Source organism: Solea senegalensis, linkage group LG16 (genome assembly GCF_019176455.1).
Source record: "Solea senegalensis isolate Sse05_10M linkage group LG16, IFAPA_SoseM_1, whole genome shotgun sequence".
NCBI lineage: Eukaryota > Metazoa > Chordata > Actinopteri > Pleuronectiformes > Soleidae > Solea > Solea senegalensis.
Window position 1 is genome coordinate 16533128 of NC_058036.1, and position 21019 is coordinate 16554146.

Consider the following 21019-nt stretch of genomic DNA (forward strand, 5'->3'; position numbering starts at 1 on the left):
AAACAAAAGATGCAAATAAAACAATAAAATACACAAAAGTAGAAAAGAGTCAAGAGGTTAAAACCCTGTTTTAACTTTAAAATGCACTAAAAATTCAAATAAAATTTTTTATCTTTTATATATTAAACATCTAGTGAGCTGGCTTCCCTGATATCTAAGGGTAGTGTGTGCCCAGTTTTCTTCGCGTTCGGATACACATTCACACCTCCCCAAACCAACTGGACTTTCCGAGCAAACAAACTAGGTTTTGGTTGAGAAGGAGCTGGTGTGAACGCGCCCTTAAAGACCAAGAATGTCTGGTGAAAAGTTTCACAAAGACACAGACAGATTGATAGATAGCAAGCACACGAGCCCCTGTCTGCACAATATTCTTGTACCAGTTAATGTCTGAAGAAAGAAATTGACGGTAATGAATCTCCAGCATTGAAGTGACACGTCCTGCTGTGATTCACATGAGAAACTATAATGAGACCATTATAAAAGTTCTGTGTAAAAATAGTAATCATTTCTGTTCCTGCTTCGCACATTGTCTCACTGTTCAACTGTTTTTTTTTGTTTTTTTCCGTTGGTCAGGATCTGCCCAACAACATGATCCACCAGGTTCCCATCAAGTCTCTGCCTCAGGAGTGGCTGTGGTGCGAGACGTGGTGTGACGACAGCACCAAGAAAAGCGCCAAGACTATAGACTTGGTAAAAAAAAACAACTCACGCTTTTGTCGGGAATAATATCAGGACAAATCCAGCTGCAGGAGGGAGAGATGGGACTTATTACAAGTGCAGTGTCTCTTAAAGACCACTAGAGGGCAGAGGACTGGGAGGAGTTTTCTGTGTATGAGGGTTTTTTGAGCTCAAAGGGTGATTATGAGATGAAATATATGTAATTATTACATCTTCTGTAAGTGAACATGGATTTGTAGGATAAGTTGTTGTTGTTTTTTAATTAAGACTAAGTCACTGCAGAGTTTCCCACAAACTTAACACTTAATCACTCAATGTACACAAGTATAACATGCATAAAACAGATCATCGTGAATGTCCAGTAACATGAAACAGGCTGTTCTTGTGTGGAAAATGAGGCAGATCCTGTTCTCATCACCCTTTTCATTTCTCCTGATTTTAGTGTAACAACCCAATGACCAAGGAGCCAAAGCTGCAGGCAGCGGTGAGGATCGTGGCCGAGTGGTCTGATTATGACCAGGAGGTTAAACGTCTGCAGACCAGAGTCCAGGAAGCAGCAAACCACAGAACGCAGCGGCAGCAGCAGCAGCAGCAGGAGCAGCAGGAGGACACAGGTAATCACAATATGTTTAAAGTGAGAGTTCAGGTTGTGAGACACTGATTTTACCACAAGCCAGACAGGTGACGGTCCTACAAACCCTCTTCCAAAAAAAACAAAAACAAACCTGAGTATAATTGTGAGAAAAGTGTCCAGAAGTGTGTGATGTTTATCTTTTTTTTTTTCTTTCGTTGTCAGACGCTCACACAGAGTTGTGAGGATCCAGCAGTAGCTGCAGTGAAGCGGTGAACTGGACTCTGTTTAAAGAGTCTGCTTCATGAAGACGAGCTTCTCTGGACCTGGTGACAGACTGACCACTGACAGGTCTACACCAATCAAACGTTAGGGATTCTTTATTTTTCATCTTTCCTTTTATTAAAGTTTGAATGGACGTTTCTATGGCTGCGTGTGTGTGTGTACGTACGTGTGTGTGAGAAAGTCTTTTGTTCAGTGGATCACACTCTTATTTTCTGGTATAATGTTTGCACTGATTGGGATTCTGCCCTGTGGTTAAAGGACTCTGGATCTCACTGCTGGTGAACTTGGGTTTCTGGTGGTGGGATTCGGGGGTTTTCTGCGAGGTAGATTTATAGGTTTATACTTACTTGTACGTGTTGTGCTCTGTTGAAAGTTCGGGAAGCCGTGGATCATTTGGCGGGTTTTCAAACCTTAAGGGAAAAATTGAACATTTCTAAGACTTTATCTTGTGTGGAAAAATCACCTCAGATTTTCGTGGACATCGTGCCTCGTCTAAACTTTTCTATTTAATGTGGATGAGGACCTCATTTTCACACTCATCATCATCAGGCATGAAAATCCTAAACAAAATGACTCAGCAGTTTCTTAAGGAACCTAAAAACAATCGCTTAGACTCTCAGGGTTTGAGGGTGAAGAGTTGTCATGATGTGTTTTTACGTTCTCAGTTAGTCAGTGGGTTAGTTTTGGCCCCCTGATCATTTTGTCCAGTAAACCCCCAATAAAGACGTGGTCCAGTGAATCGTCACAGTTTCATGTATTTTTCACTTAAATAATGTTGAGCTTTAACGTGTTTATTTCATAACAATGTCTGTTCATGCATTACGAAGAGTGAGAGGGTGCAAACAACACAAGCGTCATGTTTCAAAGTGAAGAGGTTGGGTTGAGGATGACTTGTTTCAACTATTATGGTTAAGTAATGGATCCAAACTATTTTAGCATAGGTGATAATGGATTCATTCAGTATCGTTTGATTCATGAAATGTCAGAAAATGATTTATCAGTGTTTCCCCAAACCAAAAATCTTTTAAGTTTAAATGTATTTCTTTGTCACATGGAAACAGTAAAACCAGAAAAGAAGCTGATGCTGTGAAGTCTCGAGTTAAAATAGTTTTAAGCGCTATAATTAATCAATTATGGAGTCAATCGCCATCACTTAGAGTATTTTTTGTAATTAACTGATTTTTTGAAGCTTCTGAAAAGAAATCATTAAAACTGATTGAAACACTGTAGAACAGACAAACACGTCCCCTGTAAATGTTTCAGACTTTTATTGTGATTCATTTGAAAAAAATGTTTTACAAAAGGTAACATTCAATTTTTACACCAATTCTTTAAAAAAAAAAATCACTTAAAATAAGTTTCTGATACATCAAATTCTGATAACTAGTTAATGGCTTCTATAAACAATGTGGAAAATAAGATAATATACACGTAAATGAATGCTACAAACGTAATAGACAAACATGGGGAAGGATTACATGAATTCAAAAATGAAACAAACAAAATGGGGGGGGGAAAATTAAAATACACACATAAAACAATGGCATGATTGTTTTTCCTTTTGAGCGACATCTGGCCAGGAAACTTAATCCCACATCATCTGGTATCCGACTGGAATGTTCCATGACAAAAACGCCCCCCACCCTTTGGGGCTTGACAATTGGTTGCATCCGTGTTTGGGTTCTTCCCCACATGGCAACACTGTTGCGTGTTTCTGCTCCCGCAGCCGTGCGTGGGCGTGGCTTTTGATTTAGCCGACCCCCAGGTTGGCGAAAAGGACACGTGACAAAAAAAAAAAAGACATACAATGCAAATTTACAACACAAATATGCGAAAAGGAGACGAAAATGAAGACGTGTATAGATGTGGACGAGCACAGAGGACGGTGTGAGGACAGGTTCTGTTCACACGGACCCCATGCTGGAAGAAGTTGCCCTTTTTTTCCCCCTCCGTCCTTCGAGGAGGGAAAACAACGTCAAATCAGTGACGGCGACACCACTGCCGCCGTCCTTCTCTGCTGCTGCTTGAAACAACACGACAGCACACCTGTGTCGCCGCCCTGCTGGATGTCAGTGATTGGAAGTTTGACATTTAAAAAAACAAACAAAAAAACAGTTTACTCACTTTCTTGCTGAGAACTAGATGAGAACGTGTCAGTCTGTGTTCAAAAAGGTCACAGCGCGATGTGACGTAACAAGAATCCACCCAACAGAACGAGCTGCGCAATTATTAACGGTGAAAATAATCCAAATCACAATACGACCAAGTGCAAATCTCCAAAGCGACAGAAATTATTTGATTAAGATTTTTAAAAAAGGGAAAAATGTGACAAAAACAGCAATTTTGTGTCCAGTGCTGCAGGAGCTCACTGCCCAAAAATAACTTGAAATTTAAATGTGTCAGTCTTAATTTTTTTTTGTAGCTCCAAGTGTTAAACCCAAAACAACAACCACGTACCGGACTATTTCTTGGTAACGTCCTTAAAAGGTGAATACTACCGTGGATTAAAAAAAAGCGACAAAAGCTGTCTGTGAAATATTTCAGTTAAAAATTTCATCTGTGAGTCTGACTTTTTAACCAATCAGGAGCCAGAACTCGGTGATTGAATGTCCCGCCCTCGACAAACAATATCGCAGCTTAAAAACGTGATGAGAGGCGGAGTCGTTGCGTGAATGAAAGGCCCAGTTTGTGTCATTTAGGAGCGGAAGTCGTATATACTACCCATAACTATGTTTGTATAAGAGTATAATCATTTAAAATAGGCCACCATCTTGTGCCGCCACGTTTCTATGGCAACCTGAACAGACAAAAAAACCCTCTGTAACTATGTTAACCTCATAAACTGATGAGCTTGATTCACAACAACATCCTTCCTGGTATGTGTGGTCCTCAGTTTGGTGTAATCTGTAGTCTCACCATTAGATGTCACTAATTCCTACACACTGGACCTTTAATGCTAAACTAAGATACCTGGTGGTTGCTGGCTGCGTATTTCCGTGTGCAAACCTGGCGACGCTGTCACACACATACACACACTCTCTCACGTAACCCTCAGCAAGAAATCCAATAATGACATTTGACCACAAACAGTCCAACAACTCCTCTGAACGCTTAAAAAAAGGCATTTTGTTTCCCCCACGACAGGAAACGGGGTTGAGCGCGGACGGTTTTTGCGCTGCTTCAAACAGAGAGGTCGGTTTTAAACCCGAAACTCTCCCACAGACACGATTCAATGATCCCAGAGAGGTTCGCTCCTTCGTTTTTTTTTTCTCCCCCCGAAAAACTCCCGAGACGTCGTTTTGTCGTCTGCGTTTTCACAAACAGTTACATCATCATCTGGAAAGCTTAAAAACACACATGCACCTCCAGCATTTTATACAAGAGTATGATACAAAATAAGGCATTTCATTGAGTTTGAGTATTCATGTTGTGTGTCGAGTGTTTTCTGTCTCTGTGTGTGTATGTGTGTGTGTGTGTGTGTGTGTGTGTGTACATAGCAACCACATTTAATGTTTGTTTTTGCCCGCCTATAAAAAGACTGCAAAAAACAAACATAAAGTCATGATAACTCTTACTTAAAATATATATATTTGTCATATATATTTACGTATATATTCATTATGTAAAAAAAGGAAGGGAGGGGGGAGGGAGGGGAAAAGCCCGAGAGTCCCTGTGATAGGCCAGTTCTCAAAAAAAGACAAAAACGGAGGAGAAAAACAACGCCTCATTCCAAGACCTCACCCGGCGCCACGGTGACCAGCTGCAGAGGGATCTCCTGATTGCCTACGAGGTCGTTAGTGGTCTGGAGGATGAGCGTGGTGCCGTCGGCCGTGATGAGGGTGTCGGTGGTGGGCGGAGACGTGGCGACGGGAACCCCGCCTTTTTTATTCTGGTGAGTCTTTATGTGCTTGGCCAGGTGGTCGCTCCGCATGAACCTCTTGGAACATTCTGTGCACACAAACTTCTTCTCTCCTGCGACAGAGGACGGGAAACAGTCATTTAAATAAAAAAAAAAGAAAAGAAAACACCACTCAGTTTGGCTGTGGAACACTTGACGTGTGTGTGTGTTTGCTGTAAGTAATGAGCAGTAAACTGCAGCACAAAGTGTGGGCCACAAAGTCTGTTTAACATCACTGGCGGTGACGTCATTACACAGTCTGCCCACCAGAGAGCGCTGACGTGACAAAAGTCCAGTATGCCAGTGTTCTCTGTTAATGGGGCTTAAGTTAAAAAGGAAAAACACATGAATTTCCGTTTTTAGCTTGTGTGCAACATAAAAATATTGTTGTTTCCATCAATGAAAGTATCTAAAAATGTGCAATTATACAACTATTTCAACTCCACTATATACTTGAGCCTGTGTGTTGTATTTAAAAGGCCGTGATTATTATTATTTCAAAAAAAATCTTTGTTTTCTCTAAAGACCTTTCAATAATTGTGGATTTATTACTTTTACTACATCATTTACCTTGGTTTTACTGTTTTATTCCACTACCCTACTGCTTTTGCTTTATTCTAAGGAAAGCACTTTGAGAAACTATTTTGAAAAGTGTGATACAGCTAACATTATTATCAGGGCTGCAGCTAACGATTATTTTCAAAACCGATCAATCAGTCGATTATACTCCACCGATTACTTGAGGACTTGTTTGGTCCCTGAAATGTCAGAAAACGTTGACCGGTGTTTCTCAAACCTGGAAAAGTCTTGTTTTCGCCCACAAAGCAGCTGATAAGTTATCAATGAATCATTGCATCATATTATTATTATTTTTATTGCTTTTACTTTCTAATGAAACTGAGTTCAATATTTAACGCTGTTAAAGTCCTGCTGATTCCAACTCATATTTTACACTGTAGTGAATGAAAATCACATGATAAGTGTTAATACGCTGTCATCTTTAAGCTATCGCTAAACTAAAGGTCCCTGCTGATTAATGTTTTGATCAAAACTACCTCACGTTGAGCGTTCAGATTTTTTAATTTCCTCACTTTACACGTTCATGCTCGACCCTCTTATCTCAGCGACAACAACATTTTGACAAATATCTACAAGAAACAATGCACATGTTATGTTTGTATCAAGTGAACAGTGAAACAGTGATGGACGTGAACACAATTCCAAACAGAAAGACAACAGGAAGTCGAATGTCTCACCTGTGTGTGTCCTCCGGTGTCTCTGCAGCTCGTCGCTCCTGGTGAATCTCTTTCCGCAGAACATCCAGTTGCAGACGAACGGCCTCTCCCCGCTGTGCCAGCGCAGGTGAGCTCGGAGGTGGGACGTCTTGCCGTAAACCTTCCCGCAGCCGGCGATGTGACAGATGTGCTGCTTCTTCTTCCCCATGCCCGAACCTCTGCGACACAAACGGAGAAATGTGGAGTGAGCGGACGTTTCCAATCGTCCAGGTGGGAAAATTACAGAATGAGTGAATGGAACGGCTATAATCGACAATTAAACATAAGGAAAGAAAGGGGAAAATGCCCAGGGCTGCAACGATTGAATTATACGCAAATATTTCTTGGTTTCTTTATATATCAATATTAACAAATTAATATAAAGGATTATATAGGATATAGATTTCCATTACTGTTGTTTAACAACTGATATTTCAGAAACGTTCTGCAACTCCAAAGGAATCTGATCCTGCTCATCTTGCTCACCTTCCTCCAGACTCCTTGCAGTTGGGGCAGGTGCAGGCTACTCTGCGGAGCCGCTTGCCTTCGCCGCTCGGCATGTCCATGTCCTCGTCCACCATCTGAACGCGCAGGTTGTTCAGGTCGCTTGGGTTCAGCGTGGAATCTCCACTCAGCTGCCACTCCTCAGAGTCTGGCTCCTCTTTTATGTGTATACCTGAAACACAATGAATGACGAGCGATGTGAGCTCTGTGTGTGTGTGAGAATGTTAAGTACATGCGGGGGGTGGGTGGGGAATAACGTACCAGCCGGACTGTTTGGATCATCTCCGTGTGTGTACTGAACTCCACCTTGTGTTACAGAGTTGACTGTGACAGTCTGGAGGTTGGGTAGACTGACCTGACCCGCCTGGCCCAGAGGGAGGGTCTGAACGGGGGCTAAGGTCAGCTGCTGGGCCTGACCCTGGCCTTGGGGCAACTGGAGCCCCTGGAGTGACTGGACACCTTGAACCTAGTGAGATAGAACCGATATATGCATAAAAACACAACACAATACTTTGAAATGTTTTTCTTGGTCCCTGAAGCTTTAAGTAAGTTAAATTCAAGACTTTTAAGACTGAAATTTAAGACCAATTTCACAACAAAGATGTGAATGTTATCTGGAGATCTGTCAGAGACCTGTGAGACATTTTTTTTTTAACTGTATTTACCTTTTCCCACATTGTCCAGGTTAAAGCGACTGACACACTACAACTTCGGAAAAGAATCATAAGTTTATTCTTCCCATGATTTTTAAGACTTTTTTTTAAAAAAAAAGGTACAGTGTGAATCATTACATCATTTATGGGTGAAGTTGCCCGTTACATCTCATCCTTCCCTTCCAACTGAACCTATGTAAGCCTCAAAATTCAGAAGACGTTTAGTTTGTCCTTTGTGGGCTACTGTAAAAACATGTTGTCCTCCATAGAGCTGACCCACATCCTGATATAAATTTTAAAAAAAGTCTTATTTGTGGTTGTATACTTGAGATGAAGTATGTTTATTTCTGCCAAAATAACATTTTATCACTAAGTTATACACACTGGACCTTTAATACTAATTAAAGCCATGATTATTAGATGAATTAATTCAATGCCTTATAGAACTGAACCCTGGTTCTTACCTGGAAGGTCTGCCACTGGATCTGTCCTGTGGCGGACACCGTTTGGGCCTGGATGAGGAAGGTCCCAGGGTTGACCAGCTGCACACTCTGCATGGTCTGACCAGCTGCATTCAGGTCCTGACCTTGAACCACCTGAGCCTGATTGTCCCCGGACAGATGCAGGATGGGCTGTGAGATAGTGGTGTTGGCGGAGGACACCTGGAAGAAAAAACAAGGTTTGTTTTTTTTATAGTTGTGTGGTCTGTCAAGTCTCTGAATCAGACGGGTTAAACAGTGCCTTTGTCACAGTTGGAATATTTCCCACAGTTAAAGAAATTTGAGGTTGGAAATGTTTTCAAAGCTGGTTAAACTACAACATTTACAAATGCATTTGATTATGAGGTTTTTTTTTGTTTTTTTTACAAAGTAAAACAAGTGAATTATGACATTGGAAAAATGTCTTCTATTATGGACTGGAAGGCAGTGACTCTGATGACTAAAGCTGTACATTCATTCATATTTTAGATACTATTGATAATATAATTGGGTTTGAACACTAGTAACAAAATAACAGTCAATTTTTTTATTATATTTTACCAAAAAAGCACAAGCAACCGAACAGGAACTTTTCAAAACTAAACGAAATCGAAAAACAAGAAGGTATTTTTAAGTAGGAACTTAACATTGAAAGAGTACGAACGAAAGGGCTCAGGCTTGACACACGTGGCATCATATAGTCGGCGTGGGCTCACCTGGATCTGCTGCAGGTGGTTGTGAGAGTTGTAGTTCTCCGAGGAGGGGTCAGACACGCCAGCGGACACGGCCGTGGCTTGGGTCAGAACTCCAGTGCCGTCGATGGTGGCGGGGAGGTGGGAAGAGTTGGACGAGGTGGTGGTTGGCACGTAGAGCTCTTGGTTGGCGTCGCTCACAGTCACCAGCGACTGCTTGCCAACGCCCTGACCTTGCGTGTCCAGCGTCTGTCCGCTCATGATCAGCTGGCCTTCGGGTGTTACCCCAGTTGCGATTGGGACTGTCTGCGCTCCTGTGAGCCCTAGTGACTCCAGGTCCACGCTGTTTATGGGGACGAATGTTATGTTGCCGGGCAGCCCTACAGGTACCGAGCTGGTGTACGTTGCCCCCCCAGTCAGTGAGACACCTTGGATTGACTGCACTTGCCCCGCCTGCGTCAGAAGGTCTGTGGTCGCTGTTGTCCCGATGCTGCACTGGCTGCCGTCTTGGAGGAGGTGGATCTGACCCGTGCCGTCGTCCATTCCCTGTGTGGAGAATCCCGCAAGGGTCCCATCTGCATTTTGGATTTGGGGGATGACCTGGACAGAGGAGTGACAGCTAGAAGTAAAATCACCAGCTAAAAAGTTAGCTTTCCTATCTTTGGCAACATGCATGCTGATCAGATCTCACTTCACCAGCGCTAAACAGTAAGAGAAACCTTGGGAATCATCTTTAAAATCTCTTCTTAAAACTCACTTTTGTCACATGGTTTTTGTTGTTACATTTTACATTTAAATTTGTATAACAAATCATTTTAACACCTATTTAATGTAAAGCACCTTGTAACTGTTTTGAAATAGAAGTCATTCATGTTTGTTGGAGTGAATGTGTCTATGTATGAGCACAACTGATAGGTAGTGAACCAGTGCACTGCAGTAACACCACATAGGAATAGTTAAATAACAAAAATCATGTGGCGATCGGTGTTAATATTGTGTAGGTGGCTGCAGACATCTGGACCCTGAGGAGTGTGAAAACACTCTGTGTTTGCTGTCAAACAACAGCAATTCAAAAGGACATTCAATCTGCCCCAAGGACGTATTTGCGCTCAAACATGCAAAAGAATGTGGCCACATGCATCCCTAAACCACAACAAGTGTGTTTGTTGTGATCTGAGAGTGCATACGGGACACATTGAATGCGTTCAGACGTGCACTTGTAAGCGCTGTCCGCTTGTAATCAAATCAACCAGGGTGCTGGTGAGGATGCTTCCTTCTCCCTTTTTTTTTTTTTTACCTGATACTGAATGCCTGACACTCCATTGGCTGCAGCCTCATTCCCAGACGCTGTAACATAAATGGGCTGGCTCGGAAGACTCCCGAGAGGAAGCACGTACTGCCCGTTGGACGTAACGATCCCCGAGTTTGGAATGTGAAGAACTCCCTGGTCGTCCTTCCCAGCTGAGACAGGTGTTAACACCTCCCATCGGTCTGAACCCGTTAGTTGAATGGCGGACATGTCGGTCGTCTGGAAATAAAATTAACACAAGTTAAAAATCATCTCAAGTTTCAAATTAGATGACAGTACATTCGGTAATGGGTGCAGAGACTGTGCCAATACATAAAAAGACAGAGGATATGTTCAGACTGCAGGAAAATCAGACTTTTATTCTCCAATCAGATACATTTCTGTCTGCACTGTAAACTGCGAGTGTTCAGGTAAGATTTTTGTCCATAACTAATCCATGTTTGTGATGCAGCTTTTTACCACAGATGCAGAAACTATTTGCGTGACAAGTTGAGTTGGATTCGAATAGTTTTTCTGGTGCGACAGAGTAGACTAGTATATCCTGAAATGTTCCATAATGTGGTCAAATCTGGCTTTGGTGTGTCATCACATTGTCACAAATTACATTTAACCACCTCCAAATGTGGTATAAATCCAATTTGGGGAAAAAAACGTTTCCATTTCTGTTTTTGTTCAAACAAACCCTAAAATAAGTGACATGAAATCTAAGTACAGAAAAAACCTAGAAAGAAACAAAGAAGTCTGTGGCTGTGGCATCACTAAGATGGACGACAAATCAGGCACAATCCAAACACAATCACCAACATAGAGAGAAGAGAATGGCTCAGAAATAGTTTGAGATTTGGCACAGGGTAAAACTAATTCATGTCAGCATTATCCAGACCAAAAAGAATCGAGAGTCACAATGTCGTAGAGATAATTCCAAAAATGTGCTTTCAATTAGTTCTTTATTTGTAAATGGAAACAGAGTGATTTGTCAAAACTCTGTCTGCATTGTCAACATTTAGTTACACATGCGGAGGAAACGGATAAACTAATGTAATAATGATGTGACAAAAAAAACTGACACAGAAACATGTTACTACTGATCCATATTTTAAAGTGAACAGTTTTAAAAGAGAATAACAAGATGCTTATAGGAGGTCATAATAAATCACTAAGACTCCATGTTCCAGATTCACAATCATCACAATAACCAAAAATGACCATTACCAACTTATTCTGAGAAGAAGAGGTTCCCCTTTGTGACACTTCAAGATAAATCACTAGGACTGTATGTAGGCGAGCCATGCAGCATTCCCAAGTCACTCAACATGAAATGTAAACGATTTTTCACATTCACTTTTATCTTAATAATGTCAATTCACCACGATCACATATCGTGAACGCCTTATGACACGATAATATCGTGATTTGCCCCCATACCTATACGAGAGCAGGGAGTGGGGGATGGGTGGCTACTACAACAGAATTGAACGCCACTGTTTACTGTGATTATGGAGGCAATCCGTGCTACACTGGCACACCTCTGCATCCTTCAACCCCAAGGTACAGCGGCTATCTTCCAGCGAGCCGACCCAAGTGACTGACTTCAGTGTCCTACCCACTATGGGCGGGTTTTACAGGGGTAAAGTGGGTGGCCGTTATTGAGGGGAACACAGGAAGTGTACGGCTTTCACCCCATGCCATCAAAAATTTAAAACGTGTGAACTTCATGCTCTCAAAAACACAACAGGGCAGTCGAAGGCGAGCGACAGAGACGAGCTAGAAAATGTCGGATACCTGTGTTTCCGCGGCGCCGCCGGGTTGCAGGAACTCGCTTTGACTGCTGTCCACGTCCGCGGACGCCATTTCTCCTTGTTTCAGCGGCTGCTCTAGCGCTAGCAGGGAGAGAGGGGGAAACTCGGCAAAACTCTGTAATCTTCAACTCCTAGCAGCCAGAAAATCCCGCAAAGCATCCCCACCCTCCAGTCCAAAAGAAGCCAACTGCGAAACTCAACTTTGCAGCGGGGGTTCCGGGGCGATTTCGGCCCAGATCGACTGTTTACTTTGTCAACTCCGTGGCTAGCCCGCTAGCTCGGTTAGCTAACCATGTCTAGCTAGTTAGCATCGGAGCAGAAGATAAAAAAGACGCAGCTCGTTTCGCTGTTTTCCGGACAAACTCACCGATTAGTTGCACACCTCGATGCGCTAAATGTATACGTACCAGTCATATCGTGAGTGCTAGTAAGCGGGAGGATTATCTGATCTACTAAACTCCGAACATGATTGTTTTATCAAAGGCGGGCTAGTGTTGATCGGTGAATTCGGGTCGATTTTTTTCTATTTTGATTGACGGTGCGGGAAACACAAAAAGGTGGGACCAACACGGTCAGTCGACCAATTTGCATCGCATTACAGGACGTCCCGCCCTTCTTCTCTAGTGTGACTGGCTGAGTGTGATGTACAGCGACACGTCATTGGATAACCAGCACGCCAATCATTATTTGTATAAGACGTGTGTTTCCTGTTTGTTGTTGAGAGAAGGAATGCAGTCGTTAAGAGTTTGAGTGCAGACAGTTGTAAAACAGCGGTTTCTATGTCGAAACTAATCACATAACTAACCATAGAAGAATTAAAATAAACTTATTAACCACGTTTTGCCATTGCTTTTCACATTGATGTGATTCTTTTTGCCAAAACAGGCCCGTTTTTTAAGTTATGGTTACTTTATGTTTGCCAGCTGGTTTCCATTATACTACCATTGAAAATCATCACAGCTGTTACAGTCAAATCCAAACTTTTCCATCACTAATGAAAAATAGGTTCAAGTACAAGCTACATCAGCAGCAGCTACTTTGTCTGAACTCATTGTACTTAAACAACGAAAAAGCAGCTCTTTTAGTAGATAAACTCCCCCTCTCAATGGTTCACTTACTCTCTTTTCGTTCTTAGTTACAATCACATGTGCACACACATATCAGCGGATTAGGCATATGCTGAATAATTCAGTGTTTGAACATACAACCATAGTCACATGAACAGAGATTAGTCAATGGTGTGTGCATTCATTACAAGTAGACCGAGAGGACGTGAGCGAATTTAGAAGTTTTTACAAAGGGAATTGTATGGAGCATGAGAGAACCACTACACCTTATCACTTTTAAATTGTCATCTTAAACTTATTAAATGGTGCATTTATGAACTGACACACAGTGACTTTGGCATAATGTAAACTTTATTTCTGTAGAACAAGAAATGCAGACTGAATTTTGGTGTTTAAATTTAGATACCGTCGAAAACAAGGTGAACCAAAGTTCTCAGTAGTCTTTTTTTAATCAAGTCCAGAAAAGATTCTGAAATATTTTAATAGGTAGACACAAGAGGAAGGAATTGCAATGCCCCAAAAATAAAGTTATTATATTGGATTTATATGACAAATGTCTATCCAGCTGTGACAATAGCGTAATTTATACTGTACAAAAATGAGTTCACACAATTCCGATTAAGCATAATCAAAATTTAAAATTAAGAAATTATAGGTTCAATTTGAGGCACAGGGCCAAGTCTTGGAGTTAGTCAAACTGTGTTTGCTTGACAGAAGTTACACACTGGAGCTTTAATTTGTTTGAAACTGCTTCACATCAAGTTCAGTAAAGCAGAATTCAAAATGCAACATCAATTTTTGCCCAATTCCAAGTCAAAATAAGAAATACACAAAGTAATGACAGAGGTTTGTCTCCATTTATTGACATGCATATCGATGAGATTGTTAGTTATTAGACCTGCAGTAACATCTTTCAAGCTTTCTTCATAAAGAGGGCCGAGCTTCTGCATCTGCAAATTTGGCATGTTATTTGGAAAGGTGAAGGTAAATTCTCTGGAAAATAAAGACAATCACACTGTGAAGGTACTGAGAACAGTTGAAACCAGATGTAGTCCAGACGATGGAAAGCTTTTTTCTTGTAGCGCTCCAGAATTCACAAAGAATTGTCTCATAAAGCAGGATAGAGTTCATAATGTGAAGAGTCCTTTTTTTCCACAAGCCCCAAATAGTCAATAAAAGCAACTGTATATTTTTTATGTATGACAACATCCTCTGTTCAAGGGTTGCCACCGTCAGGGATGCCTGCATTGTTCTGTCTAAAATAGCTCTTCTGCTCAGAATACAGCCCGACACTGTGCCTGAAGGCAACACGGTGATGGATTTCTCTCTCTTATGAAGTAAACTCTCTGGCCATCAAATTATGAAGTTACAATTTTTAGTCATTTTCTTGTTTCAAGTGATACAACTTTGTTAATCTAGGGAAGATCAACTAAAGGGGAAACTATGAAAAGTCCAAGTACCAAATCAGAATAGGGTAGTTTTTGTTAACTCTGACAAGGAAACCACTACACTGTTTATTAATGATGATAAAACACTAATTTAAAGACTCATTAGGATCTGAGAGCTTAATCAGCAGACATCACAGAGGCAAGTGTCGACTTTAAGATAAGGTTTCATTGCTCAAAGGTTTCATTTATATTTATCTTTAAGACCACATTTGATTCCTCTAAGTATCTTAAAGCTTTAAATGATGAAAAATAACACTTATTAAACTGGGGATGCTTTGCTACATTCAGAGCTTTAATCAAGTAAGCAATTTAAATTCAGCTTCAGGCTTCTAATCTGATTTCCAGTAAAACACTAAGTTGATATTTTTAACTAAACTTATTTGTTGCTCCTTTTTCCAAAATATTTGACTGGCTGTGCGGTTTCAAAAGCTGCTCACATTTGTTGACATAGGAATTAATGTTGTACAAAAAAAATGTAACTCTCCAGAGATTCTGGTCCAGGCTCTTGTTGATCCTCTGAATTTACGAGAGAAGAATGAAAACCAGCAGACAGTGTAGCTCTCTGCAGTACCGAGCAGTATTCTGAGCTCTCCCTCTGGTGATTGTGTCGTCTCATTATTTCTTTTTGGGGGCGTTGGGTGTGTTGAATTTGAAAAAGATGATGTCCCCGTCTTCCACGATGTAGTTCCTGCCCTGTTGTCTATATTTGCCCGCAGACTGGGGAAAAAAAAGATGGTAAACATCAGAGGAAATTGATTCAACAAGATTGTTCCATTTCGTCAAGGCAGTTGTCGCTTGCACAAATACGCACCTTGACTGCATTCTCACTGCCCTCCTCTTTGAAGTCGCTGTACTTCATCACCTCAGCCATGATGAAGCCTTTCTCAAAGTCAGTGTGAATCTTTCCTGCGGCCTGAGGAGCCCTTGAACCTTTCTGTTGAAACAGAACAGGATGGTGTTAAGACGTCAGCCCACTGTCTCCTAGAGAAACTTTTAACAGACAGGACTACAAATTATTAGGGCTGGGTATAGCTACTGATTTCCTGAATCAATTTGATTCCAATTCACAAGATTCCAAATCCAGTTTAGAGATATTTCAGTTTTCATACCTATTTTACTTGGTTATGAAAGATTTTCATGACCACGAAGTGCAACTCTACTGTACATAGATGATAATTCTTAAAAAATAAACCGTAAAAATCTATCATAGAATTGCATCAGGCTGTCTGAAGTAATTACTAATCAGATTTGATCTTTCAAATGAAGATAGATGTGAATTGGAAAATGATTTTTTTAAGCCATTTATTTTAAATTTATAGCAACAGTTGGCTATTACCCCAATATTCTGCCCATGACACGAAGAAGTACTTCACATCTGTCTTTAAACTTTAAATGTCAGTATCAAAGAACTGGGCAGGCAAAAAGAAATTTTTGTATCACATGACTTACCCTAATGGTCCAAGCTCGCACCTCATCTGGTCCCGCTGTGAAGAAGTATTCCAGCTGCAGCGCTGCATAGCCGGTCTTTATTATTTTGGTCAGAACACTTAAATAAACACAGAAAAAGCAAAAAGATTTGACGTTTCATAAAACCCCCCAAAAAAACATCTTTGAATTTTGTGGCAATAAAATGACCGATATGAATGACATTACAGTCTGGAAAATGTGGATAATCAAAATTAAAAAAGACTAATCAAACGGTTTCAACTTTTTTCTGAACCTGATCAAATAGATTCTTGTCATCTTGTCTCACCTCTGGGTCTTCTGCTCCTCACAGAACTTATTCCTCTCCTCTTCCTCCATGTCCTGCAGCTTGGACTCCACCGCTCCACTCAGAGGAATCACCAGCGCACCAGGGTCATGAGCATCGACCCACTCCTTGATTTTTGCCAGCCTGCAGAAGTGGTGAGGTTTATGAATCCTTTTATGAATTCATCTCAATGTAGGGAACACATGAATAATGTATGGGATGTGTAGCCTACCACTTGTTCTTTTTTCTGATGTAATCCTTTTCCGAGAGATTCACCAGATAGATCATGGGCTTGGACGTCAGTAAAAGATGTTTATTCAACACTTCAATCTGAGAAAAGGAATCAAAAACGTACAGATCATAATTTTGCAATCAATAATTTTGTTTTTAGGATATTTCACAGCTCAGACACATTTAATCCCAAACACTCAAAATACCTCTTTGTCGTTCCAATCATGGCAAAATCTGATGTGTTTCTTCTCCTCTACCACCCAGTTATGTATCTTCAACATGATGTCCTGGAGCAAGAAGCAGCAGGTGAGGTTGTTGATAAAAATATGTAAACAAAAACACGATGATGCTCATGCCAACCAACTTTACTTACATATTCAGGCTTCAGTTTTTTGTCGCTTCCCCTGACGGCGGTTTTCTCCAGTTTGTCAATAATTGGAGCAATCAGTTCCTCGTCTTTTAGCCGCAGTTCCTCGTGGATGATTTCAATGTCTCTCACCGGGTCTACGTTACCCTCCACGTGGACAATGTCCTCATCATCAAATGCACCTACCAAACGAACATTGACAGATGCAGCCATGCTGTTACAGAAATGTACACATTTTGAAGTCTGGCAACCGCCCACTAATGTGGATGTTGAATTCTTTTCATTAGCAAAATCTGCATTTTAGTTATTTCTAATTAAGCAAACACTTCCTGAAGCGTTCAATAAGAGAACTGATCTAACCTCTGTGCACACACACTTTCCCTTTTCAAAATGTAACAAAACAAGCCAAAATTGTCAAAAATACAAACATATTACGACTAATACTGCCTTTCAATATTTGACAATTGGAAAAGCATGTCAGAACCAAATTACACACTTAGCCATACGACTGTCTGGCTGAGTAGACCTGTCTAGCCCCCCTTTAAAAAGTGCAGCACTCTAAATGCCTGCCCCTGTTTCAGCTGTCAACTCTAACCCTGCACACAGTTGCTGTTACCCAGCAGCTGCAGCATGACGCAAATGACAACTCACGGGTCATGTGGAAAATGGCATCACAGGCACTGATGTGGGAGAGGAAGTTATTTCCAAGTCCCTGTCCTGCGTGAGCTCCCTTCACCAGACCAGCAATGTCCACAACATTTAGGAAGGCAGGGACTTTACTGTAAACACACAAAGAAAAAAGAAAAGACTAGATTGTTAATGAGATGCAATAATAGCCTTGACCAGACTTTGGTATTCAAATGTATCTGAGATCTGATTACACATGGACAGCAGCACTAAATATGACTGTTAAAAACCCTATTCAGGATGGACGTGAAACAAACAAAACCCACAACACACTGTCGTTGTCACATCTTCTCACCGATTCTATCGATTCTACACACCTGGCTGGTTTGTGGTACTGACAGAGGAAATCAAAGCGCTCATCGGGAACAGGTACCCTGCTCTCGTTTGGGTCGATGGTGCAGAATGGGAAGTTCTCTGCCGCTGCTTGACTTTTGGTCAGCACGTTGAAAAAAGTAGATTTCCTGTAACATATAAGGACTTTGTTTTGGTATTTTGGTGCATTACAAACACAGTGACAATAAATTAAGTTGTAAAGATTAAAGACTATGGATCATCAAATCAAGATGGATGCAGGTTACAAATCATTATAGAATCTATGAATGTCTGTAATATTACAGTAGGTAATATAAACAAGAGCTATTTTTTATAATGTAATGCATAAGAAAGTTTAAAGAAATTAAAAAAAACAACACACATTTTTTCAAGCAAGACACTGAAATACAACACAATACATGGGATTCATTTCAACAGTGTTGAACCACATTGGACTTTTTGCCAATATCTGATATGCTAATATATTGAGAGTGCTTGGGCCGATAACCCATACCGATATACAGTGTATATTGTGTCAATAATATGAAAACAAATCAGTGTAATAGAGTGAGCACGACAAAAGATGCTTCTACAGTAAAATGTAATTATGTGTTTTTAAATTGAACATTTCCTGAAGTGAAGAATAATAGATTATAATGATGTGGGAAGCACTAAATCCATGAGCAGGATCAGAGTGTGATTTTTTGATTGAGCAAAATGAGTATTAGACCAGGTATATATACACACAGGTACGTACCCGACATTAGGTAATCCCACTATTCCAATTTTCAGAGATGTGCCGAATCGTCCAATCAGTGGAGCCTCTTTGGGTGCTTCTCCCTTCTTTGGAGCCATCTGCAAGAGACACAACCATGACACGCATGCCAAAAACACGCCATCACAGTCGGGGTAATGTGACAACCATCACCGGGCTCTCTATTTTATTTTTTGTTGACGAGGCAGCTTCACTAAAAACGTGTTCAGTCATATGCTCATTCAAACACAGCATGCTAGCGTTGAGCTAGCGGCTAACAGGAATCACATTTGGTTGTTAGCAAGAATGTTTCACCGAACACAGAGTCCTGAGTGTATTTTACAACTCAGTGCAAACATCTGGGAAGTCATAAGGCTATATAACCCACTGATGCAGTACCTGTGTGTTATTCCTTAGCCCGTGGTCTACGTGGAGTTTGGGGTTGTGATATCGCCACACTAGCCGCCCCGCTGGAAAGACAGGCTGTACAACACTGCGCAGGTGCGTGCGTTTACTTCCGCGTTCTCTGATTGGTCGGAAGGACAACTGAAACGTCACGCTAGAGGTAAGTTCAGTGCAAACAGTATTACTTTGATTTTAGGTTTTTATTTTGTTGTCATTTTTACATTTTGGGTGAATTACATTTTCAATGAGTATTATGTTATACATGCAGACGTTATTAAAGTCCCCATTCGTCGATTTACTCGGTTTAGCATGGGATATTACGCCCTCGCGTGGCCCAACTGAAGACTACTGCTTCTTCTTCTTGGTTTTATTTGGTAGATCCACGTGAGTTTTAACATATGTTCTACACTAGATGGCGCAGTCTACTAAGAACTCACCTTGTAAAGCAAACGGAGCACCATGGATAGCAACATATGATTTAACCTTCCTGAAATTGGAGTCATTTTTAATTATTAGTTAATTCTCATTCTGGCATTTTATTGCACATTAAGAATTTCTTTGCAAAAGTTGACTAAGGTTATTTGAACACACACAATCCCTGTGTAGTTAAAGGCTGCTGCTTTTATTTGCTTTTCACAGCCAGGTAATTAACACATGCCATTATAAAATGGCCAACACCCAGTTAGAGACTGACAGAGGCACAGCAAGGAGGTGACTGTGCTTTACTCTTAGTAAACCTACTACACATGTTCATGCAATCATTAATAATAGGCACAAAGCCTCCTGAGAAGATGCACACTGCGGGGCAGATAAAATAGGACAATATCAATATTGCACAAGTAAAGGGATGTGTTGCAGAGAGTGTGACTCACATCCAGACTTTCATATTTATGAACAACAAGTTAAGAGGTTCAGCTTTTGTGTCCAATGTGAAAAAAAGAATTGGGGGCAGCATCTCTCTTTGACTCCTGAAATCAGGTCTCTCAAATCTGGGGCACATATCCGTAATTAGAAGTTGCATGTCACTTCTTTCCTCACTTTCCCCCAGGCAAGAGTCTATCAAGAAATATACACTACCTTCTGGTATTTATATTGCAGCTTACTTGGTGAGTGTAGTGGATATACTGTATGTAGGCAAGGATCACAAATGTGGCCTCTTCTGTGGCTGCATTGAAACATTTGCATGATTTACCTGGACGGAGCCAGAATTTGGACAAAAGCTGTGTACAGGTATCCACCAGCAAGATGTGGAGCAGTTCCCTAGATGCAGAGCAAGGACACAGGGAAGTAAAACTATAGGACAGCAAAGAACAGATTGGTGTACAAAAATAACCTGAGTAATAGACAACATGTCAGTGAACATAAAGGCCAAGGTCTCACTCTCCTTAAATATCTACAAAGCATTATTATTGTTATTATTATTGCATCTCCTAAGTGCTGAGTAAGTCACTTGCACTTCACTTAATTTGCATTTGTAGCAACTCATTGCTTTCAGGATGAAGATTTATTCAACACATGTACAACGTTTAAAAGTGTGCATTATTTGTATTAATATTCAATATTTCTTCTGCTTCATTTAACCTCATAAAGCCTGGATTTTAGTATGATTTAATTAAATAAGTTTTTTCAGTGTACCATGTTCTATTTTACAGACAAAACAAGTAAAATAATTGACAGATTAATCGATTATCAAAGCAATCGTTGGTGGTGGGTCAACCTTAAGTTTCTAGTCAATATTGTAATACGTCATTACCAGAATGCTTTGTCTGTGTTTGATTATCCTCTACATGAAATACATCATAGTTTCCAGTAGAGAATATACAGTACATTACAATAATGTCTTTTTGTAACATGTT

The 21019-nt window shown here is 40.7% G+C and overlaps 3 protein-coding genes across 4 annotated transcripts in view; 1 reads left to right on the forward strand and 2 right to left on the reverse strand.

Annotated features, from left to right (window-relative positions):
• Positions 1–3045, forward strand: part of uggt1 (UDP-glucose glycoprotein glucosyltransferase 1) — a 29150-nt gene extending 26105 nt beyond the window's left edge. The window contains exons 38-40 of the mRNA XM_044047533.1: positions 574–690; positions 1121–1292; positions 1475–3045. Of these exons, the coding sequence (XP_043903468.1) occupies positions 574–690; positions 1121–1292; positions 1475–1494 (309 nt within the window). The 3' untranslated portion in view covers positions 1495–3045. The remainder of the gene's footprint in view (positions 1–573; positions 691–1120; positions 1293–1474) is intronic.
• Positions 2786–12705, reverse strand: LOC122782933 (transcription factor Sp3-like). Of its 2 annotated transcripts, none has more exons than XM_044047535.1 (8): positions 12550–12705; positions 10332–10562; positions 9059–9634; positions 8328–8525; positions 7472–7676; positions 7193–7382; positions 6689–6885; positions 2786–5506 (listed from the first exon to the last, which is right to left on the reverse strand). In XM_044047535.1, exons 2-8 carry the CDS (start codon positions 10551–10553, stop codon positions 5259–5261), a joined length of 1836 nt encoding a protein of 611 aa, XP_043903470.1. In that variant the 5' UTR covers positions 10554–10562; positions 12550–12705; the 3' UTR covers positions 2786–5258. The 2 variants fall into 2 exon arrangements, with proteins under 2 accessions (XP_043903470.1, XP_043903469.1); XM_044047534.1 differs by having other exon boundaries at positions 12126–12705.
• Positions 12706–14047: 1342 nt separating this feature from the next.
• LOC122782934 (obg-like ATPase 1) lies at positions 14048–19252 on the reverse strand. The gene is made up of 11 exons (XM_044047536.1): positions 19158–19252; positions 18762–18859; positions 18010–18153; positions 17657–17784; positions 17012–17187; positions 16845–16925; positions 16640–16737; positions 16411–16551; positions 16107–16203; positions 15469–15591; positions 14048–15374 (listed from the first exon to the last, which is right to left on the reverse strand). Exons 2-11 carry the CDS (start codon positions 18857–18859, stop codon positions 15273–15275), a joined length of 1188 nt encoding a protein of 395 aa, XP_043903471.1. The 5' UTR covers positions 19158–19252; the 3' UTR covers positions 14048–15272.
• Between the last annotated feature and the right edge of the window lie 1767 nt (positions 19253–21019).